We start from the raw sequence: 17,975 nt of genomic DNA, 5'->3' as shown, positions 1-17,975 counted from the left end.
GTGTGTGTGTGTGTGTGTGTGTGTGTGTGTGTGTGTGTGTGTGTGTGTGTGTTAGAGAACAGTAGGAAAGAAATGTTTGGATAGTTAATTTGAGCTGATTATGGAGGGCCTTGATAAGTGGGCTGATAAATTTAGATAGGGAATAGGGATCCACTGATGGTTTTACAGGATCAAGGTGGCACAGTGGATAGTGTGCTGGGCCTGGAATCAGAAAGAATCATCTTCCTGAGTTCAAATCTGGCCTCAGATACTTCCTAACTGTATGGCACTGGCCAAGTCATTTAGCCCTGTTTACCTCAGTTTCCTCTTCTGTAAAATGAGTTGGAAAAGGAAATGGCAAACCACTCTAGAATATTTGCCAAGCAAACCCTAAATGGGGGTCACAAAGAGTTGGACACAACTGAAAAATGACTCAAATAATAACAAGTTTTGATCAACAAAACACGTTACTTTTTATCTGGGACAGCTTGGGAAGGTTTTTTCTGACCCTGGACGTACTAAGTCCTAATTTGTATATTCCCTCATTCACCAACCATAAAATGTAAGAACTGCAAGTTAAATATGTTCACCCTTTAGTATATACCTTGAGGAGAATCTAAAAACTGAAAGTTGTAGCCCTGGTCCAGAATGATACAAATAGTAAAAGAAATTTTCACAACCAGAAAGAAAAATGACACTCCATTTTCAGTTTTCAAGCCAATGGAAAAAAAATAGCACTTCTGTCAGTGGAAACTTGTTAGGGGAGGTGCTAAAGAAATGATTGCTTTGATATGGAAAATTTGAGGTCAGAAATTAAAAAAAAAAAAAGGAAACAGCCATCCAGTAAACTCTTTTCATTTGTCTAGGCTAAATTAGTTTGTATGAACCTACTATGGTGAAATATTTTCTTTCCTTGCAGCCTGTGCCAGAAACCGGAGTTTATGAGATTATAACGACAAAATTCAGTGTTCCAGGAGCCCGCCAAAGGCATTCAGGTTTGGATAGTTGTGGAAGATTGTATTCCTGAAAAAGAGCTTCCAATGTACTCAGATTTCAATACCCAAGAAATAATAATCCCCCCTTGAGCTACTATTTGCTTATATAAATCTACTGTGTTGGGCTAAATTCTAAAAAGCAGCTGCAGGCACATGTGAGGGCAGAATCTGGCCCCCAATCAATATGCTTTCCAAAGCCTGCTTCTAATTATACTCACTAACCATTTTAGAGAGTTTATTTGTTTGGTATAATGTCTATGGTATTTATAAAGCTTTTTGATGCTAATTGTTCTTTTCTCAGACCAATTCAATGGCCTAAACCATGGAGGAAATCTTCATTTGGATTTCTTTACGAACTCAGGAGAGAGAACCAATGATTAATGGAACCCAGAATGATTCAAGAACCTTGGCTTCAGGCATTACTTTCTAATTTTCCCTTCCCCACTCCCAAAAAAATATTTGTGGAGATTTTCTCTATTTTCCATCTACATAGCTCTGCTCAGTTTGAACTCTAAGGAGCATGATGCCCAACTGGATAAACCAGTCACCTGAAATTTCATGATCCAGTCATTAATTCAGCTTTGGATACCCAACACCTTCCCAACTCTTTCAGCCTTCTCTCCCCTCTGATTGCAGAGCAGGGGGATAGAGCACTAAACTCCTCCCAAAGCAGTCCTTTATAGAGGGATGGATCTGAATTGTCCAAGTAACTCTTCACTTTCCATCAACAGCTCTAGCTGGTTTGAACTAAAGAAAGATGATGCTCCCACACACCATCCTCTGGTGCCCCATCCCTTTTCCAGCTTCCTTTTGGGTGTTGTCTTTCCTCATTAGATTGGAAACTCCTAGTGGACAGAGACTATTGTTTATTTATAAACCCAGCAATCAGCACAGGGTCTAGCATATAGTAGGCACTTGATAAATGTTTATTGAATGGAATTATTAAATTGACTTTTAGTAAATGGAATAATTGATTTTGAATTTTAGCCTTTGCATTTTGGTATCCATCCTTTGACGAAAATACTCGAAAAGAATACAGTAGTTTATGGATCCTACAGTCTAAGAGGGAGATGAAGCATTTAGGTCTACAATCTAGTAAGAGGGATATACCATAGGTCATAGATGGAACCTTAGAAGAAAGAGGTCCTTGTTCAACTATCTCATTTTATAGATGAAGAAACTGAGTTTCTTCTTACTGAGAGTAAGTATCTGAGGATTCAAATTCAGGTATTGTTGATTCCAAGTCTGGTGCTCCATTCGCCAAACCATGATGCCTCTCCTACAGAATCGATCCATTCAGAAGTAACTATAACATAGGAGAGGTAAGTGCAGAAAAAAAGTTCAAAGTGCAATATAGGATTCAAGGAGGGAAAAATCATGCCGAGATCATGCAAAAATTGCAGAAATAACTTCGCATAGTGAAAAGAGTGTTGGATTTGGTTGTCAGGAGGCCTAGATTTGAATCCTAGATATGACTATTGCTAGTTGTGGTGTATAGGTAGGGGGGAAATCACTTATCCTCTCAAAGTTTTTAATTTTCTTTTGTAAAAATTTGTACAACCAAATCAAACAGGGTAGTTATAAGGAAAACACTTGCTTAACCTGAAAATGCTAAATAGCATTTCTCAAAAGTCTTTAACAGCTTAAAATTACACTTGGGGACCTTGAGAACATCCTATATACATGTTTTTATTCTTATCTATTAAAGTTTTCTGTTACTCCATATAATTACTTCCATTATACAAATAAAGGAGTAAAGAAACAAAATGGTTGGCTAATGTGCCCAGGTCAGCAATCTCTGCCATAGACATAATTGAGTTTGTTATTAGATACAGTCTCCTAAGAATTTGCACATCACACAAGATACACTCCTATTAGGTAAATTCATAATAGTTTCCATGTACTACTTTAGGTCAGGTCATAAGCTTAACTCCAAGCTATCTACACTTCACCCATTCTAGAGCCAATATTTCTTGTGCTATTTGACCCTCTGAAGCATGTTTCAATCAACAAATATTTATTCACAAGAGAGGGCCTTCATGTTAAAGACACTGAGTGAACATAAAAAAGATGGCTTAGGAAATAGAGAATTGGATGGAATCCCATCCATGCTATGCAAATCGTCCCAGGAGGAGTAGGGGAGTGTCTGATCAGTGGAAACAAGTAACTTTTGAGATTGATTGACTGATAACAGTAAAGCTGAGTAAATCAATGAACATTTTCAGGAAGTAAACATTTAATAAGCACCTACTGTGTGTCAGACACTGTGCTAATGACACAAAGAAAGGTAAAACCATTAGGTCACACCTTATACAAACTTTACCCTGATCAAGAACATTTAAGAATTTAACATTCTTTCTGGTTTGAACTATTAGGAGAGGTTGAAAACCTGAAATGGAACCTTAAACCAATGCAACTATTTGTTTTCATAGCATTGGCATTCAGGCCCAAACCATCTCAACCTATAATTTCCAGAAGAATGTGTGCTTTTCAAAGGCATGAAGGCTTGCTTAGTGATGGGTGAAACAGGGATGCTTCAGGTTCTGTCAAATGTCAGAGAAATATTTTGTCAGACAAATTTGGGTTTGGCAAAAGTGTCAAGTGAAGTGTTTGGCAAAAGAAGGTGAATCATGAATACTTTCATGGGAATTGAATCTTCATTTTTTTCTGATTCATTTCCATAATCAAAATGCATTTATGAGAGATTATTGATATCCGAGAACACGGACAAATGTTTTCCAGAGGCCTTTTTTTATAGACAAAGACAAATGTTGTCAAAAGGAATCAAAATCAAATTTCAAAAATTAAAACACCCCCAGGTCTGAGTTTTTTTATAATAGAGTAGTAAAATTATTTGGATGAAGTTTTGGTATGTTTATCTAGATTCAAACTTCTGAACCATTACATTTCAAAGCATTATGCAACCTATTTTAGATATTTGAAGTTAGGAATTTAAGCAAAATTAAAACAAAAAAGTTTCCAAAGTCAGGTCTGTTCATATAAACGGTGGTTCAAAGTCTAGACATTACTTTTTTTTTTGCATATTTTTACATCTCTAGTACCTATCACAGTACCTTACATAACTGTTGTTGAGAAAAATAAACTTTTCTAAAATAAATATATCCATTCTATATTTTTTGAAGTAGCTGTCCCATAGTCAACTCACCCTCAGCAAGGCCAAAACAATTAATTATATTTTCCCCAAAATGAACTCCTTTTCCAAATTTCTATATTTCATTGGGTCATACTTTCTTCTAGTAGTCCAGATTTACAATCTTAGAATAATCCTTGACTTTATACTCTCCCTCATCCACCACATCAATCAGTTGTCAAGTCCTGTCAATTCTTGCCACAAAAATCGCTCACATCCCTTCCCTTCTTTCTATTCACAACCACCGCCTCATCACCTTTTAATCTATTATATGTACTCCTAATCAGTGGCATCAAACTCAAATAGAAATAAGGATCATTAATCCACACATAAGGATCCCTGTGGACATCATGTTGACTTAGAAAATCACATTAATATTATTTATGTTTTATTTTATGTTTATTTATCTTGTTAAATATTTCCCAATTACATTTTAATCTGGCCCAGGCCAAAGTTGGGAGTGTTCTGGGCAGCACACACCCTGTGAACAACATGTTTGAGATTGTAAATGATCTCCTGGCCTTATTTCTCCTTTCACCAATCTACCCTTCATACAGCGGCTAACATTATATTCCTTAAGTGCAGATCTGACCACATCACTCCCTTGCCCAAAAAACTTCAGCAGCTTCCTATTGCATCTAGGATCAAATACTGATTTCTCTGCCATTCAAAACCCTTTGCAATATGGTTCCCAAGCTTTTTTTTCCAGGCTTATCGTACATCCCCGTCATTCACTCTACAAGCCAGTCAAACTGTCTTTTTTGTTGTTTCTCACACTTGACAGTCCATGTGCTCTTTTCCTATGCCTTGTGCATGGGGGGCTGTCTCCCACGCCTGGAAGGCATTTTGTCCTCATCTATGCCTCTTAGGGTCCCTACTTTCCTGCAGAGCTCACTTCAACAGCAGTCTTGTACTCAAGGCCTTTTCTCATTGCCCTAAATGCCAGTCCTCCTCCTGTCAATTATGTCTGGTGTGTGTGTGCATTTTACATATTTGGTATCTTATATAAAAGCTCTCTCCTCTGATTGACTGTATGTTCCTTGAGTGCAGGGATGGCTCCATTTTTATCTTCATAACTCCAGCAACAAGTACATTGTAGGCTCTTAATAAGTGTCTGTTACTTGGTTAAAACCACATGATTATTTTAGGATAAGGAAACTGAGTTTTGTTAAATTACCTGTCATTAGGACACTGACTCGGTAAGGTCCAATCATACTGTGGGTTGATGAGGAAACCCCAGGACAGAAAGACTGAGCTTGGTGACAAAGTGCCAACTACCATTTGGAGAGGTTTTCGGGTACGAGATTTACCTGTAGAAGCAATGCATAGATTAATTTTGATGATATTTTGTATTTCTACATCTTGTGCAAAGAGAATTCATGGCTTGCAAAGATAACATAGATTGAACATTCCCAAATCCTTCCTCTCCTTAATGAGTTTATTTATCTAATGGGATTTGGCTTCTTTATTCAAAAGTAAATTTGAATCTCACCTGAAGGTTTTGAACTCTTGTTGGTTAAAATGTGTATGTGCATAATACAAATGTATGTATATATTAATATATATACATACAAATATAATATATTAATACATTTCTATTGGGGAGGCTAGTTCATGCAGTAAACAGAGCACCAGCCCTGGAGTCAGGAAGACCTGAGTTCAAATCTGTCCTCAGACACTTAACACTTACTAGCTGTGTGACCTTGTGCAAATCACAACCCTAATTGCTCTGCCATTCCACTTCCAAAAAGCAAACAAAAACATTTATATATATATATGTTTACATTACACACTATGTATTGCATGCACGCATACACATGTAGAGTATATATTATATATTTCTTAATAACTTTAGTTCTTATCCTGTTTGGCTTTATCAAGTTTACTGTGGCATTAAATTATGCCAAATAACAACCACTGAAAAACCATACTATGACTTACTTTCAATTACAGACAGAAAGCCAACAATTTTTCCCCATGACTGTTTACTAGTCTAAATTAATATCTGTAAAGAGACAGTATTTGGTTGTCTGCATTATTTGTCTTCTGTTTCTATCTATCTAAATTGGAAGAATCCCTGTTACTAAAATTGTAATAACTATGTACTGTGAGATAAATGACAAAATGAAAAATCTATTTTGAATAATCTAGTCCTCTAGATTTTCTCAGATCAAATCCATAAAAAGACATTAAATCTTTCCAACCACATGCTTATTTTGGGATAAGGAAAGAGAGATCTTCATCATTATCATCATCAGAGGGCAGTAGGGTACAATGGGAGAGCTACAAGATACAAGTCAGGAGAGACCTATGTTGGAAGCTCATCTCTCCACTTTCATGAAGTGCACAACCTTGGAGAAGTCATTCATTGCTGTGATTTCAATTTCCTTAAATTCAAAATGGGTATAATGATAGCTGCTTAACACTCAGAGATTTTTATGAAGAGAGCACTCTAGAAATATTCAGGGGCTCTCTTAATGTGAAATCTTTTTCATTAGTAATAGAGACTAGGTAGAAAGACAATGTCCTGTAACGGGAATGAAGCTAGGTTCTCTCATCTTAAAGAGTGGTATAATAATACTCTGTTAAAAACATTCTTCAAGGCCTTTAGAGCATAGGTGCTGATTTGAATTTCTGAAAACATAAGAAACCATGAGAATGGGAAGATGGTGAGAACAAAGAGAATAGCTTCTTAGACATAAAAATAAAACAGACACAGATACACACACATACATACCTATATACATACACACATACATTGAGGGAATTAGAACAGCAAGTGGTAGTGGGAATCGAGGGAACTACACTGACTCCATCTTGTGACTTAATTGTAGAACTAGCTCAGTTCCCTTTCTATTCAATTATGGGTCTAGTCCAAATCCTGTCTTTTGAGAAAACTTTGTTCAATTGTGAGAGGACTTTGCTGCATTGTTTGAATCCAGCCCTGAGTATGTGGAAAGTTTGACTACCTGTACCTACTGCTTAGACACCCTTAACTAGGGACCTAGGTTATGTTGACCAGAAACCAGGTTAGGTGCAAGGATTGATGCAATCTCAGAATTGTACATCCAAGGCAACTCATATGTCTTATCTGAAAATCGGCCCCATAATCTTCTGCCCAATCAGTTATTGTTTCCAAGTTCCTTTGATTGTTTACAAACACTTGGGAGTGGGACACCTCTTTTTCTGATTTCAAGGGATTGCACCTGTTCACTCTTCTCCTTCTAACTTGGAAAGTTGGCATGCATTGCTTAATAAATCAATATGCCTGAAAGTTAGTTTCCTTAATCATTTCATGTTTTGCCCACCACAGCATACATATATAAATATATCTATATAATATTTATGTATATTATATATTTCTCTATATGTGTATATGCATATGTGTGTGTATCCTGGGTCTAGAATACATCAGAACAAATTAAAGGGAAAGACAATGTGTTTTAGGAGGTAATAGCAGTTGTTACTTTCTATGTAGCTGAAAGAACATTATGATAGGAACCAAGGGGCTTGAGTTCTGATCCTGACCACTACCATTATCTCACATTTTGACAAAGTGACTTTGCTTCTAAAATTCTTAATTTCATCATCTTTAAAATGATATGGTTGGATTAGATTATAACTAATGTCCTTTGCAGTTCTAATATCCTCTAGCTATACCAAATGAAAAGCAGGCATCAGGTAATTGAACTAGAATAAAATGTACCTATTTTCTCTTCCTTTCTATTCAGGAAATTGTTTTCAAAAGAATTTTTGTTTGTATATTTGTTATAGGAAGGGCTTATACTATCTTATTCTAAGATCAGAAGGAAATAGCTGGTGGGAATGTTAGATTTATGTGTTGGACAGATGAGATTTTTGTGACTAAAACATAACTCTCATGAGCCCAAGATTTTTTGAAAATATTATTTTCAATATTGTTTACTCCATTTTAGATAGAAAAAATATTTGGAGTGTCTTTTCAATGAGAAACATCAGAGACTGGTAAAATACATAAGATACATAGGTATAAATAATTTCCAAATTGGGCTGTGGAGAATATGGGAAGTGTACTAGATAATGAGAAAGTAATTTTTTTAATTAAATTTAAGAAAATCTGGAGAAGCAAATGGCCCAGTTTTTGCTCATCTTGCAATTTCACTTCTTTTCTTGCTATTCCATGAAATTCTTTTGGTATTGATCCATATAATTTAGCAATTCCCAAGAAACCTTACATGTAGCCTTCTCTGATCTCTCTCCAGTCTCCCTTGACCCTCTCTCACCCCTCTTTAAGAGATAATATGTTTTTCCTCCTTTGGAACTTCCAAATTTTACTATATAAACAATTCATTCTATGTTGTATATATTTTTTTCCTTGTCTTATCTCCTTTATAGTAGCAGAACTTTGAGAACAGAGGTCATGACTTCTTCATCTTGGTATTTGTCCTACAAATAGCAGATGCGTAATAAATGTTTGTTGAACTGAAAGTTCAATGTTATCTTTGTCTCTTGCCTCTCCCGCTCCTCCCTGATCCAATTGGCTAGTGAGGTCTACTGAGTCTGCTTTTGCAATATCTCTCACTTCCACTCCCTTCTCCCAATTCCCATCGCCACCATCCCAGTACAAGCCTTCATGACTATCAGCTTGGGCTTTTGCATTTGTTAGAAGTTAAGGTTGCTATGGCACTGAGCAAAAAGAAGGCATACTTGTATACCTGAGGTTAAGGAGGAGGGTGGGTGATACACATGCTAGCTATCCTCTGGGCCTATTTAAGAGGGGAAGTGAAGCTGGAGAGGACCAATATCCACCAGGATTTTTCCCCTACAACTCCGCACTCCCACACCTCCCTTTCCCTGATGGCAACAAAGGGGTTTCCAGGACTAGATTGGTTTGGGGGCTAAGGCTCAAGCTACAAACCTTCCTTGACTCAGTTTGCAGGGTGTCTCTGACCATATTGGTTTATCTTCCTGGGTCACCTAAGGGCATTATAAAGACCCTTTAAAAAGGAGTTGGAGTCCTTCAGATATAGCCAATGTACCAAGACATCAAGTCACCACAACTTGTCCTTCTGACCAGATCTGTTTTCAAATGGAGGACAGGGGCACCTTGTCTCCTCCAAGCTAAGTCCTGCAGTATCTTTTATATACTATGACTAAGTAAACCTCCTTTTAAAATTGAGGAATAAACCATTATATAGTGTCCCATTTCATCCCAACCCTGAACCTAAACCAATAAGTACAGGCCAACTCAGGCCTGTACATTAAAGGGATGGGGGCTTCCGCAGGAGGTTTGACTGTAGAGTAGTTGGAAATTGACCTGCATTTAATGAAGGAAAGAGTCTGGATAAAGAACTAGTGTTTGATCAAATGGCTGCCATTTTTTGAGTCAGTGAAGTCTGAGAATGATAGAATGGACAGAGGGGGACTGAGGTAGATATAAAGTAGAATGAGAAAAGAATTCGAATTCACTGAATATGTATAGAACAGAGAGGAAGAGTCAGAAATGTGGGCCTGGTACACCCCAGCAGTGCACTGAACCCTGAAACAAGAGGGATTGGGTTAGAGTTTTCCCAACTGAAATGATCCTGTGTCATTTCCTTCTTTCCTTTCAACCTTTCCCACGTTCTCTTCCCCTGCAAAAGCACATATTAAGAATCTGTAGTTTGGGCAGTTCCTAAAATCAGGAAGAAGAGTTCAAATCTGACATCAGACACACCACAGTTTGCCTCCATTCCCATCTGAAAAATGGGGATAGTAATTGATAACTTCCAAGGTGTCATAAGAGTCAAATATATTGGATCAATAATATGTTTAATTAATAACATATCAAATTAATAATTGATCAATACTACATAGTGCTTAGCATATAGCGATAATAATTTTTTAAACATTTGTTAATGTTTTGAATTCCTTTATACATGTGGATGGTAGTCCCTCTATGACTGGGCAGATAGGTTTCCTATGGCCAACAAACTCATCATGTGGTGGCTAAACTGGGGGTGAGCTTCTCCATTAGCTGCGTGGGTCCTCAGACCACAGACATCATGCATTTCCAAGTCTACACTTGAAGTCTTTCCAGCTTGCTAAGCTATGCCAGAGGTGATTTAGCTTTCCAGGTCCCAGGGTCATTTCTCTGCCAGATGAGTCATTCATGGAGGTTGTAAGTGGAGGTCACATAGTCCATAAACCAACAAAGTGCAGTGAGGAGAGGCTATTAGTGAGGTTTGGTCTCATTCCACTTTTATGGATATGGTATTTCTGTGCTCTTCCTAGGCTGTTTTGGGAAGAGGATATCCAAGGAGATACAGGGTGATCTAGTATTTGGGGGACTGCTTGACTGTGATTGGCAGTTTCATGGTGAAAGTATTAATTCTACCATGGTAATAAGAAACAGTATATCTATTTATATAAGGTGTGGGAGGGATCATGAGGACAGGGGGTGGCAAAAGATTAGAGGAGCAATTCTACATATTCTAAGCTTTTACTACTGAACTTTAGGAACAGTAAAATGTTCTTTTGCAGTTTTTGTGTCCTGTGCTCCCATCTCCTTAGGACTAGAACTAATGATCATTTTCCTATTTTCCAGAAGGAAAATAATCTGACATTTTGAGGACTGTATCACCTGAAGATTCAGCCTTGCTGAACAAGTCCTATATCTTTACCATGGCTATAACCTCCAACCATTTCTAACCTACTGGAAATTTCAACCCCAATCCCACACCTCTAATAGGTAAGCTTTCTCTTTATCCTGCCTCAAAAGAAGTACCTGTGAGCCATTTATCCTTCCACTTGACCTCAATTTCCTTCTTTCTTATGGTTTTATCTATAGTAAGAATGTTAAAGTTGATATGGTACAGGACATCCAGCAATATGCCTACTTGTTGGTAACTGAATATGGCTCTCACATTTAAAGTGCTCATAGGAGTGGCTAGGTGGTACAGTGAATAGAGCACAGGCCCTGGAGTGAGGAGGACCTCAGTTCAAATCCAGTCTCAGACACTTAACACTTACTATCCATGTGACCTTGGACAAGTCACTTAACCCCAATTGCCCTGCCCTCCTCCCTCCAAAAAGCAAAAATAAATAAATAAAGTGCTCATAGTCAAAATTTGCTTAAAGGTTGAAAATGGTGATCCTTATCCATTTCTCCCTTTTCTGATACTTGGATACTATAATTACAGTTGTGAAAGAGAGGTACACAGGTTTGAGGATGGCTTTATTTTTTTGTTTCATGAACTGCCATGGTAAAAAAAAAAATTATCATCAAGTAGCTAACCTCCTGGTGATAAGCCTCTCCACTGTTGGCTAGAATGGTCCTTGGAAAATAGATTTAGTTAATTTCTGAGGCCATACTTGAAGCCCTTCCATCATGATAGAACCTAACAGAGTTTGTGTTCTGTTGGCATAGACTTCAAGAACTGAGGTCACCTTCCTGTCACAATGAGTCTCTATGTTAAAGCATAGTAGAAGCTCTTCATGCAAAAGCATCTTTATAAATATCTACAATCATAATTAAATGAGATCACATATGTGGAATATGTCCAGAAAAGCATAGAGTGCCACCTCAGTAGAAATTATTGAGGTTTTGGCTGTGAAGAAATGAAATGTTATATACCATCATTAATGTTAAAGCAAAAGCTATGTGTTTGGTCAACTTGAGGACCTGTATCACCTAGGTAGTGAGAGGTAAAAGAAGAGGTAGCTGCCTGTAAGTTGTGATTTGCTGGTCTACTACAGAGTATGAAATTCCACCATTAAAGATTTGTCTCTTTTTGTTAAGATTTGCATTCAGCAGTTAAGACTTAAACACCTATGACAGGGTAATATGTTTTAAGCCACTGTCATTTATCTTTTAACACTTTGGCAGGGACTAGTTTATTATTTTTCCAATATGAAAGTAGGTTTTAATTCAGAGACTGGGATTCTAATCCATGGTTCTGAGGGTGGGACAGAGTGATTTCTAAGTTCATCAACCTTGAATACTTTTAGGTGGATGTGTACTTAGGCCAGAATTTTAACTGGTCATTCAATTGGAATCAGTAATAGAAGCTTGTTATTTTTAATGTTATTTTCATGCAAAAAGGTTAAAACTAATCATGTTTTTAAAACCAGGGCAATATATATTGGTAATAAATTTAATATTTCAGGATATATGAATTACCCTGGTAATATTTTCTTTACTGTGATGTAGGATAAAATCTTTGAATGAAAAATTCAGCTGGGTAAAATTTTTGTATCAAAAATATACAAATAGGGGTGGCCAGGTGGCGCAGTGAGTAAGAGCACTGGCCCCAGATTTGGGAGACCTGGGATCAGTTTCAGGCTCAGATACTTAACACCCACACAAAATAACTGGTCATGTAACCTTGAGCAAGTTACTTAACCCTGATTGATTTAAAAAAATACACAAATATATGATCCTTAAATGGATTCTACTATTTTCTTTGGAATAGAAGCAGAGTAAATAAAATATCCTCTCTAAAACCACCCAATTCATAGATTTATCAATAGGGTTCATAAAAATGATTGATTTTTACCAGTCATTTTGATTAGGGAGAGCTTTTGGGGAATAAAGGGTAAAAGTATGGGCTACTTAGCCAGAAGGTTGATCTGGATCCATTTGTGTGTGTGTATACATATATATATATATATATATATATATATATATATGTATATATATATATATGTGTGTGTGTGTAGGGCTGTATGTAAGTGCTTAAGGAAAGGAAAAATAGAGGGCAAATTTGACATGAGGGCCCTGAAAGAGGAATCAAAAAGGCCCAAAGACAAGCTACATATATATAGTGATGAAAAAATGTAATTTAAGCCTAAGCAAACTAATTTATTTCTTCTAAGGCAAACCTGGTCCATAAAATTAATTATAGTAAAAGAATTTTAATTTTGTTGCCATCAAATGAACCTACTTCAAACACAAAGTAATAAGGGTATTAACAAAGAGATGATTTTATGATCTTAAATAAGAGAACAATCATTAATTTGATTAATTTAATTATTAAAATTCTTATGACATCTCCTTATATAAAATTTAGTCATGCCATCATTGCTCAGGGAAACTAATCTTCAATTAGTCATTACACCCTTCTGAAGCAGCTTAGGAAAACAAAAGTATTCCTGAAGCCTGCAAGAGAGAGCAGGTATTTCAAATGAGCGCACTCAGAGCAAGACTGGACAATTAACCCAGTTGACCACTAAAAGTGAAGACAATGGAAATACTCAGAAATCTAATGGGAATGTAATATACTTAAAATGCATAAAGCTAAGTCTTTAGATTCTCTAGTTTTGTGAGGAACAAATAGGATGACTTACGTAAAGTACTTAGCATGATATTTAATACATGCTGCTATCATCATCATCATCTTAGAGCAGAATAAAGTTCAGGTGAATTAAAAAATATATAAGGAAGTTCTGTGGGAATTTTTAAAAAAATGAAATACAGAGTGGCCATGGAATTGCATTCATTTTTTCTTGTTCATCAATGTTGAAATAGAGATTGTGCTCACATTTATAGTCAAATATGTGGGAGTGCTTCCTTCTGGGTAGAAAGGTAGGAGCCTATGGTTGCAGAATGTTGCATACACTGTCAGATATAGTCACTGTGTTGGTCAATTTTGCTTAACATTTTCTATTCCTAGGGATAATTTGTAGTGGGATTATATCAGGAGTTGACTAAGGAAATATTGACTCTGGGAAACATTTCACTATCAAATGGTAATGAATGGCTAAAAATTCATAGTGTAGATTTGGAGGAGGGGAGGTAGTTCCTAAGATTATATATTTAGAACTAAATAGAATTTTAGAAGTCATCTGGTCTCACAGCTAGTAAACAACAGAATTAGAATTTTAATGTAGTTCCCCCTTAACTCTTCCATGTTTCCTTTTTTTCACTGCCCTCCCCTTTGTAGCTTCTATTCAGTTGTGTCTAACTTTTCATGACCCTGTCTGGGGTTTTATTGGCAAAGATACTGGAGCGGTTTGCCATTTCCTTTCCTGGCTCATTTTACAGATAAGGAAACTGAGGCAAAGAGGGTTAAGTGACTTACCCAGTATCATACAGTTAGGAAGTGTCTGAGGTCAAATTTGAGCTCAGGTCTTCCTGACTCAGGGCTTGACACTCTAGCTACAATTTTCTCTCTACTGGAAGGGAACTAAGTCAGGACTAGATTAGAGGTTCTTTATGTGGTAACTATGAAGTTTTTTTTTTATAAGTATGGCTATTTCATTATAATCGGATTCCTTTGTCCCATACATTTTATTTTATGCACACAAAATACTATTCTGGGACATGATCTATGGACTTCACTAGACTGACAAAGGGATCCATGGCACAAAAATGTTAAGAACAATTGGAAGAGATGAATTCTAAGGTTCCTTTCTACAAATCCCATGACTTGAAATGAAGCAGGATTCTTGTTACTTTTGAAATTCTACCAACTTTTCGTGTCATAAAAATTGTAACAGCTAGTATTTATAAAGTTTTTTAACATGTGCAATGCACTTTACATGTTATTTCACAATAACTCTGTAAAGTAGGTATGATTATTATCATTCCCATTATACAGATGAAGAAATTTACCAGTGAGGGCCTTTACCTTTATAAATCTATGATCAAAGGAAAACCATTAAGTGTAATATACAAATGTGAACTGTTGTTATTATAATTATCTTTTCTTTCCTGCTCCTCCCCTTCTACACATTCTGCCTTCCTCATCTACCCCTCCTCCTCCTCTTTTGCCCCTTCTCCTGCCCTGTTCCCTCCATTTTTTCCCCTGGGCTGTGGACAAGAGCACAGCAAGGCATTTTACCAGTACAAGTAATAAGTGGGGGTAGGAAGAAAGTTGCTAGAACCCAAATTTTCTCCATTTATGTTTTAAAATCCACAGAAAACATGACTCCTTGGACCTTTTGAAAATGAACATCTTTCCCTGGCTCACTCTTGGCAATACTTAAAATTAGCCCTTAAAGTACAACAGCACTCCCCTGTTATATTTGTGGAGGGTGAACAGAGGATTGATAATAATAATGAGAGTTATAGCTAACATTTATATAGTGCTTATTATATATTTCTGTGCTAAGACTAGAAATATTATCTCATTTGATCCTCACAACAATCCTATGAGGTAGGTCCTGTTATCCCCATTTTACAGATGAGGAAATTGAGGCAAACTGAGGTTAAGTAACTTGCCCAGGGTCACACAGCTAGTAAGCATCAGAAGTTGTATTTGAACACAGCTCTTCCTGATTTTAGACCCGGGCTCTATTTACTGTTTCATCTAGCAGTCCCATCACATGACATCATGCATAGTCAAGGGTCTCATTCAGCATGGTACTCTACACAAAATAGACTTGTGATTAAACAAAAAATTATAGATATTATAATACCTGAACATTTTTTCTTTTGGCTTGGAGGGGGTACAGGTCGCACAACTATCAAATATTTAGGCTCTGCATCTGAAAAAAAGAAACCCAATAGCATTTGTTAGTAGAAATCTTTATAAGTGATATTTCATAAAGAATGGTAGAAAGAATGTGTTTCTTGTGACCACTTGGTCAATTGACCTTTTCAAAATTGAAAACAAAAACAAATGTTGAAAACCAAGTGATGTAATGGATAAAACAAACAAAAAAAAAGAGAGATATTGATTGACATAGATTTTGCACTTTTTTTGTTGGATGTTTCCCATTTATGAAAGAGAGAAGATGATTAGATAACCAAGTCATTGAAGATGACAGACCTTAGAGCCTTCTGGTACATCAGTATCATGCAACATCCCACATTGGGCTCAATGTTGGATGTGTTAGAAAAAAAAGACAGTAAACATTCACACAAAATACACATGGATCTCATATGTTGAACAATCTGGCATCCCTCACTTTCATCACAGTGACTATGAATATTCATAATTACATAGCTAATTCATTCTCTCTTTATGTAACTTGTAAGACTGACTCCTACGGAATTCTTAAAACATGAGTCTTATTTTTCTGGAAAACAAACTTTCTTGTAAAATAAAGCCTAAATGCATACTTCTATCCAATGGAAATAACATTGGACTGGGGGCTGGGAGAGTTGGGTTATAATCCAAACTTCCCTGTTAGCTATCCATGTGATTCACTTCTGTGGCTCTGAAGTTTCTCACCTCTGAAATGGTGGAAAGGCAAACTAAATGATCTCTTTTTCTCTCTTGTTAAAAAGCTCTGATTCTATAATATTTCTAGTCTAGGTACTAAAAAAAAATTCTGATTCTATGATATTTTCAGTCAGGTACTAAAAATATCATGTGAAATTCATCAACTGGCTCACATGTCTTAAATTAGCAGATGGTCCCAGTTGACAAGTCTGTTCTTAATAAAATGGGTGGTTTACATAATCTTTACCATGGATTATTAGCATATTAAAACGATGCCCCTAAGCCTAGCAAAGTTATGCTTAGGTTTACTTTTCTTGTTTCCCAGGCTAATGCTTGAGTGTATACAAACACGCATACACATACATACTCTCACTCTCTCTCTTTCTCCTCCTCCTCCTCCTTCTCTCTCTCTTCCTCCTCTCTCTCTTCTCTTCCTCTCTCTTACAATCTCTCTCTTCCCCCCCCCAATTGGATATGTTAAAAATTACTAATGACTATAATTAAAGAAAACAAGCTGTCAGTTGATTTTTTTTGGCTGACTGACCTTTAACAAAGACAAAAAAAATTGCTAATTTCTTCTCTGACTTTGAGATCCATGAGTGTCCATTGATTTTTTAATGGTTTTCTAACTTCTTGACCATAATACTGACAATAAATGTTCTATTTTGTTGTAGTGGTAAATGTATACCTATTAGAAAATGGATCAAGTTTATCAGATGTGTCAACTACATAAGAAAGGAGCCACATTTGGGAAAGGTGCTTTGCACAAAGTAGGTGCTAAGAGTCAATGACCTGGGCTCCAGTCTCAACTCTGTCACTTACTACATGATCTATGTGATCACGAACAAGAATCTCTCTAGTCTGAATTTCTTGATCTGAGGAATAAGTGGGCAAACCAGATGGCTTTTAAGGGACCTCCTAACTTTAAATACATGTTCCAATAGAATGTAAGTTTTTTGAGGTCAGGGAATGATTTGCTTTTGTCTCCGTGTTCTTAGTACCTATCATAGTATCTGGCATAAAGCAGGTGTTTTAGAAATGTTTGAAGATGAATGAATTAATATTATAGTTGCTAGCAGTTAGTTCGGGCAGCTAGGTGGCACAGTGGATAGAGAACTGGACCTGGAGTCAAGAAACCTGAGTTCAAATACAGCCTCACACATGTACTAGCTGTATGTCCCTGGGAAAGTCATTTAACCCTGTTGACTCAGTGTCTTCATGTATAAAATGAGCTGAGGAAGGAAATGGCAAACTACTCCAATATATTTGCCAAGAAAATCCCACATGGGGTCATGAAGAGTTGGACATGATTGAGAGGACCAAACAACAAAAAAACCAGCTAGATGATGCAGTGGATAGAATGCTGCACCAGGAGTCAGAAAGACTTCAATTTAATTCTATCCTTAAACACTTACTAACTGTAAACCTGAGCATACCACAACCTCTGCCTTAGTTTCCACATATGTAAAATGGGAATGATGACACCTACCTCATAAATTTGTGGTGAAGATCAAATGATATAATATTTGTAAAGCTCTTTACAAAAATGCTATGTAAATGCTCCCTATTAGTATTATTATTACTTGATTTTATCTACAAATCAAAATGATACTGATGGGGTGCTTGGGATCTATGTTTGTAAAATCAATTTGTAATACCAATTTGTAACATCAGCAATGATGGGGTGCTTGGGATCTATATCTGTAACAGCAATTTGTAAAA

General features: G+C 36.5%; 1 protein-coding gene across 12 annotated transcripts in view; it reads right to left on the bottom strand.

The window, feature by feature from the left end:
- ABI3BP (ABI family member 3 binding protein) overlaps window positions 1–17,975 on the bottom strand; it is a 309,603-nt gene that overhangs the window by 147,269 nt on the left and 144,359 nt on the right. For all 12 annotated transcript variants that reach the window (XM_069065333.1, XM_069065335.1, XM_069065337.1 and 9 more), the window contains exons 3-4: window positions 15,505–15,573; window positions 5,303–5,435 (exon numbers count right to left, since the gene is read on the bottom strand). In XM_069065333.1, coding sequence (XP_068921434.1) covers window positions 5,303–5,435; window positions 15,505–15,573 — 202 coding nt within the window. The remainder of the gene's footprint in view (window positions 1–5,302; window positions 5,436–15,504; window positions 15,574–17,975) is intronic.

The sequence above is a fragment of the Petaurus breviceps genome, unplaced genomic scaffold (genome assembly GCF_028583685.1).
Source record: "Petaurus breviceps papuanus isolate PSGF00001 unplaced genomic scaffold, PetGlider_PUasm1.0 90683, whole genome shotgun sequence".
Classification (NCBI taxonomy): domain Eukaryota; kingdom Metazoa; phylum Chordata; class Mammalia; order Diprotodontia; family Petauridae; genus Petaurus; species Petaurus breviceps.
The sequence above is the reverse complement of the archived record's forward strand: the minus strand, read 5'-3'. Positions and strand labels throughout refer to the sequence as shown.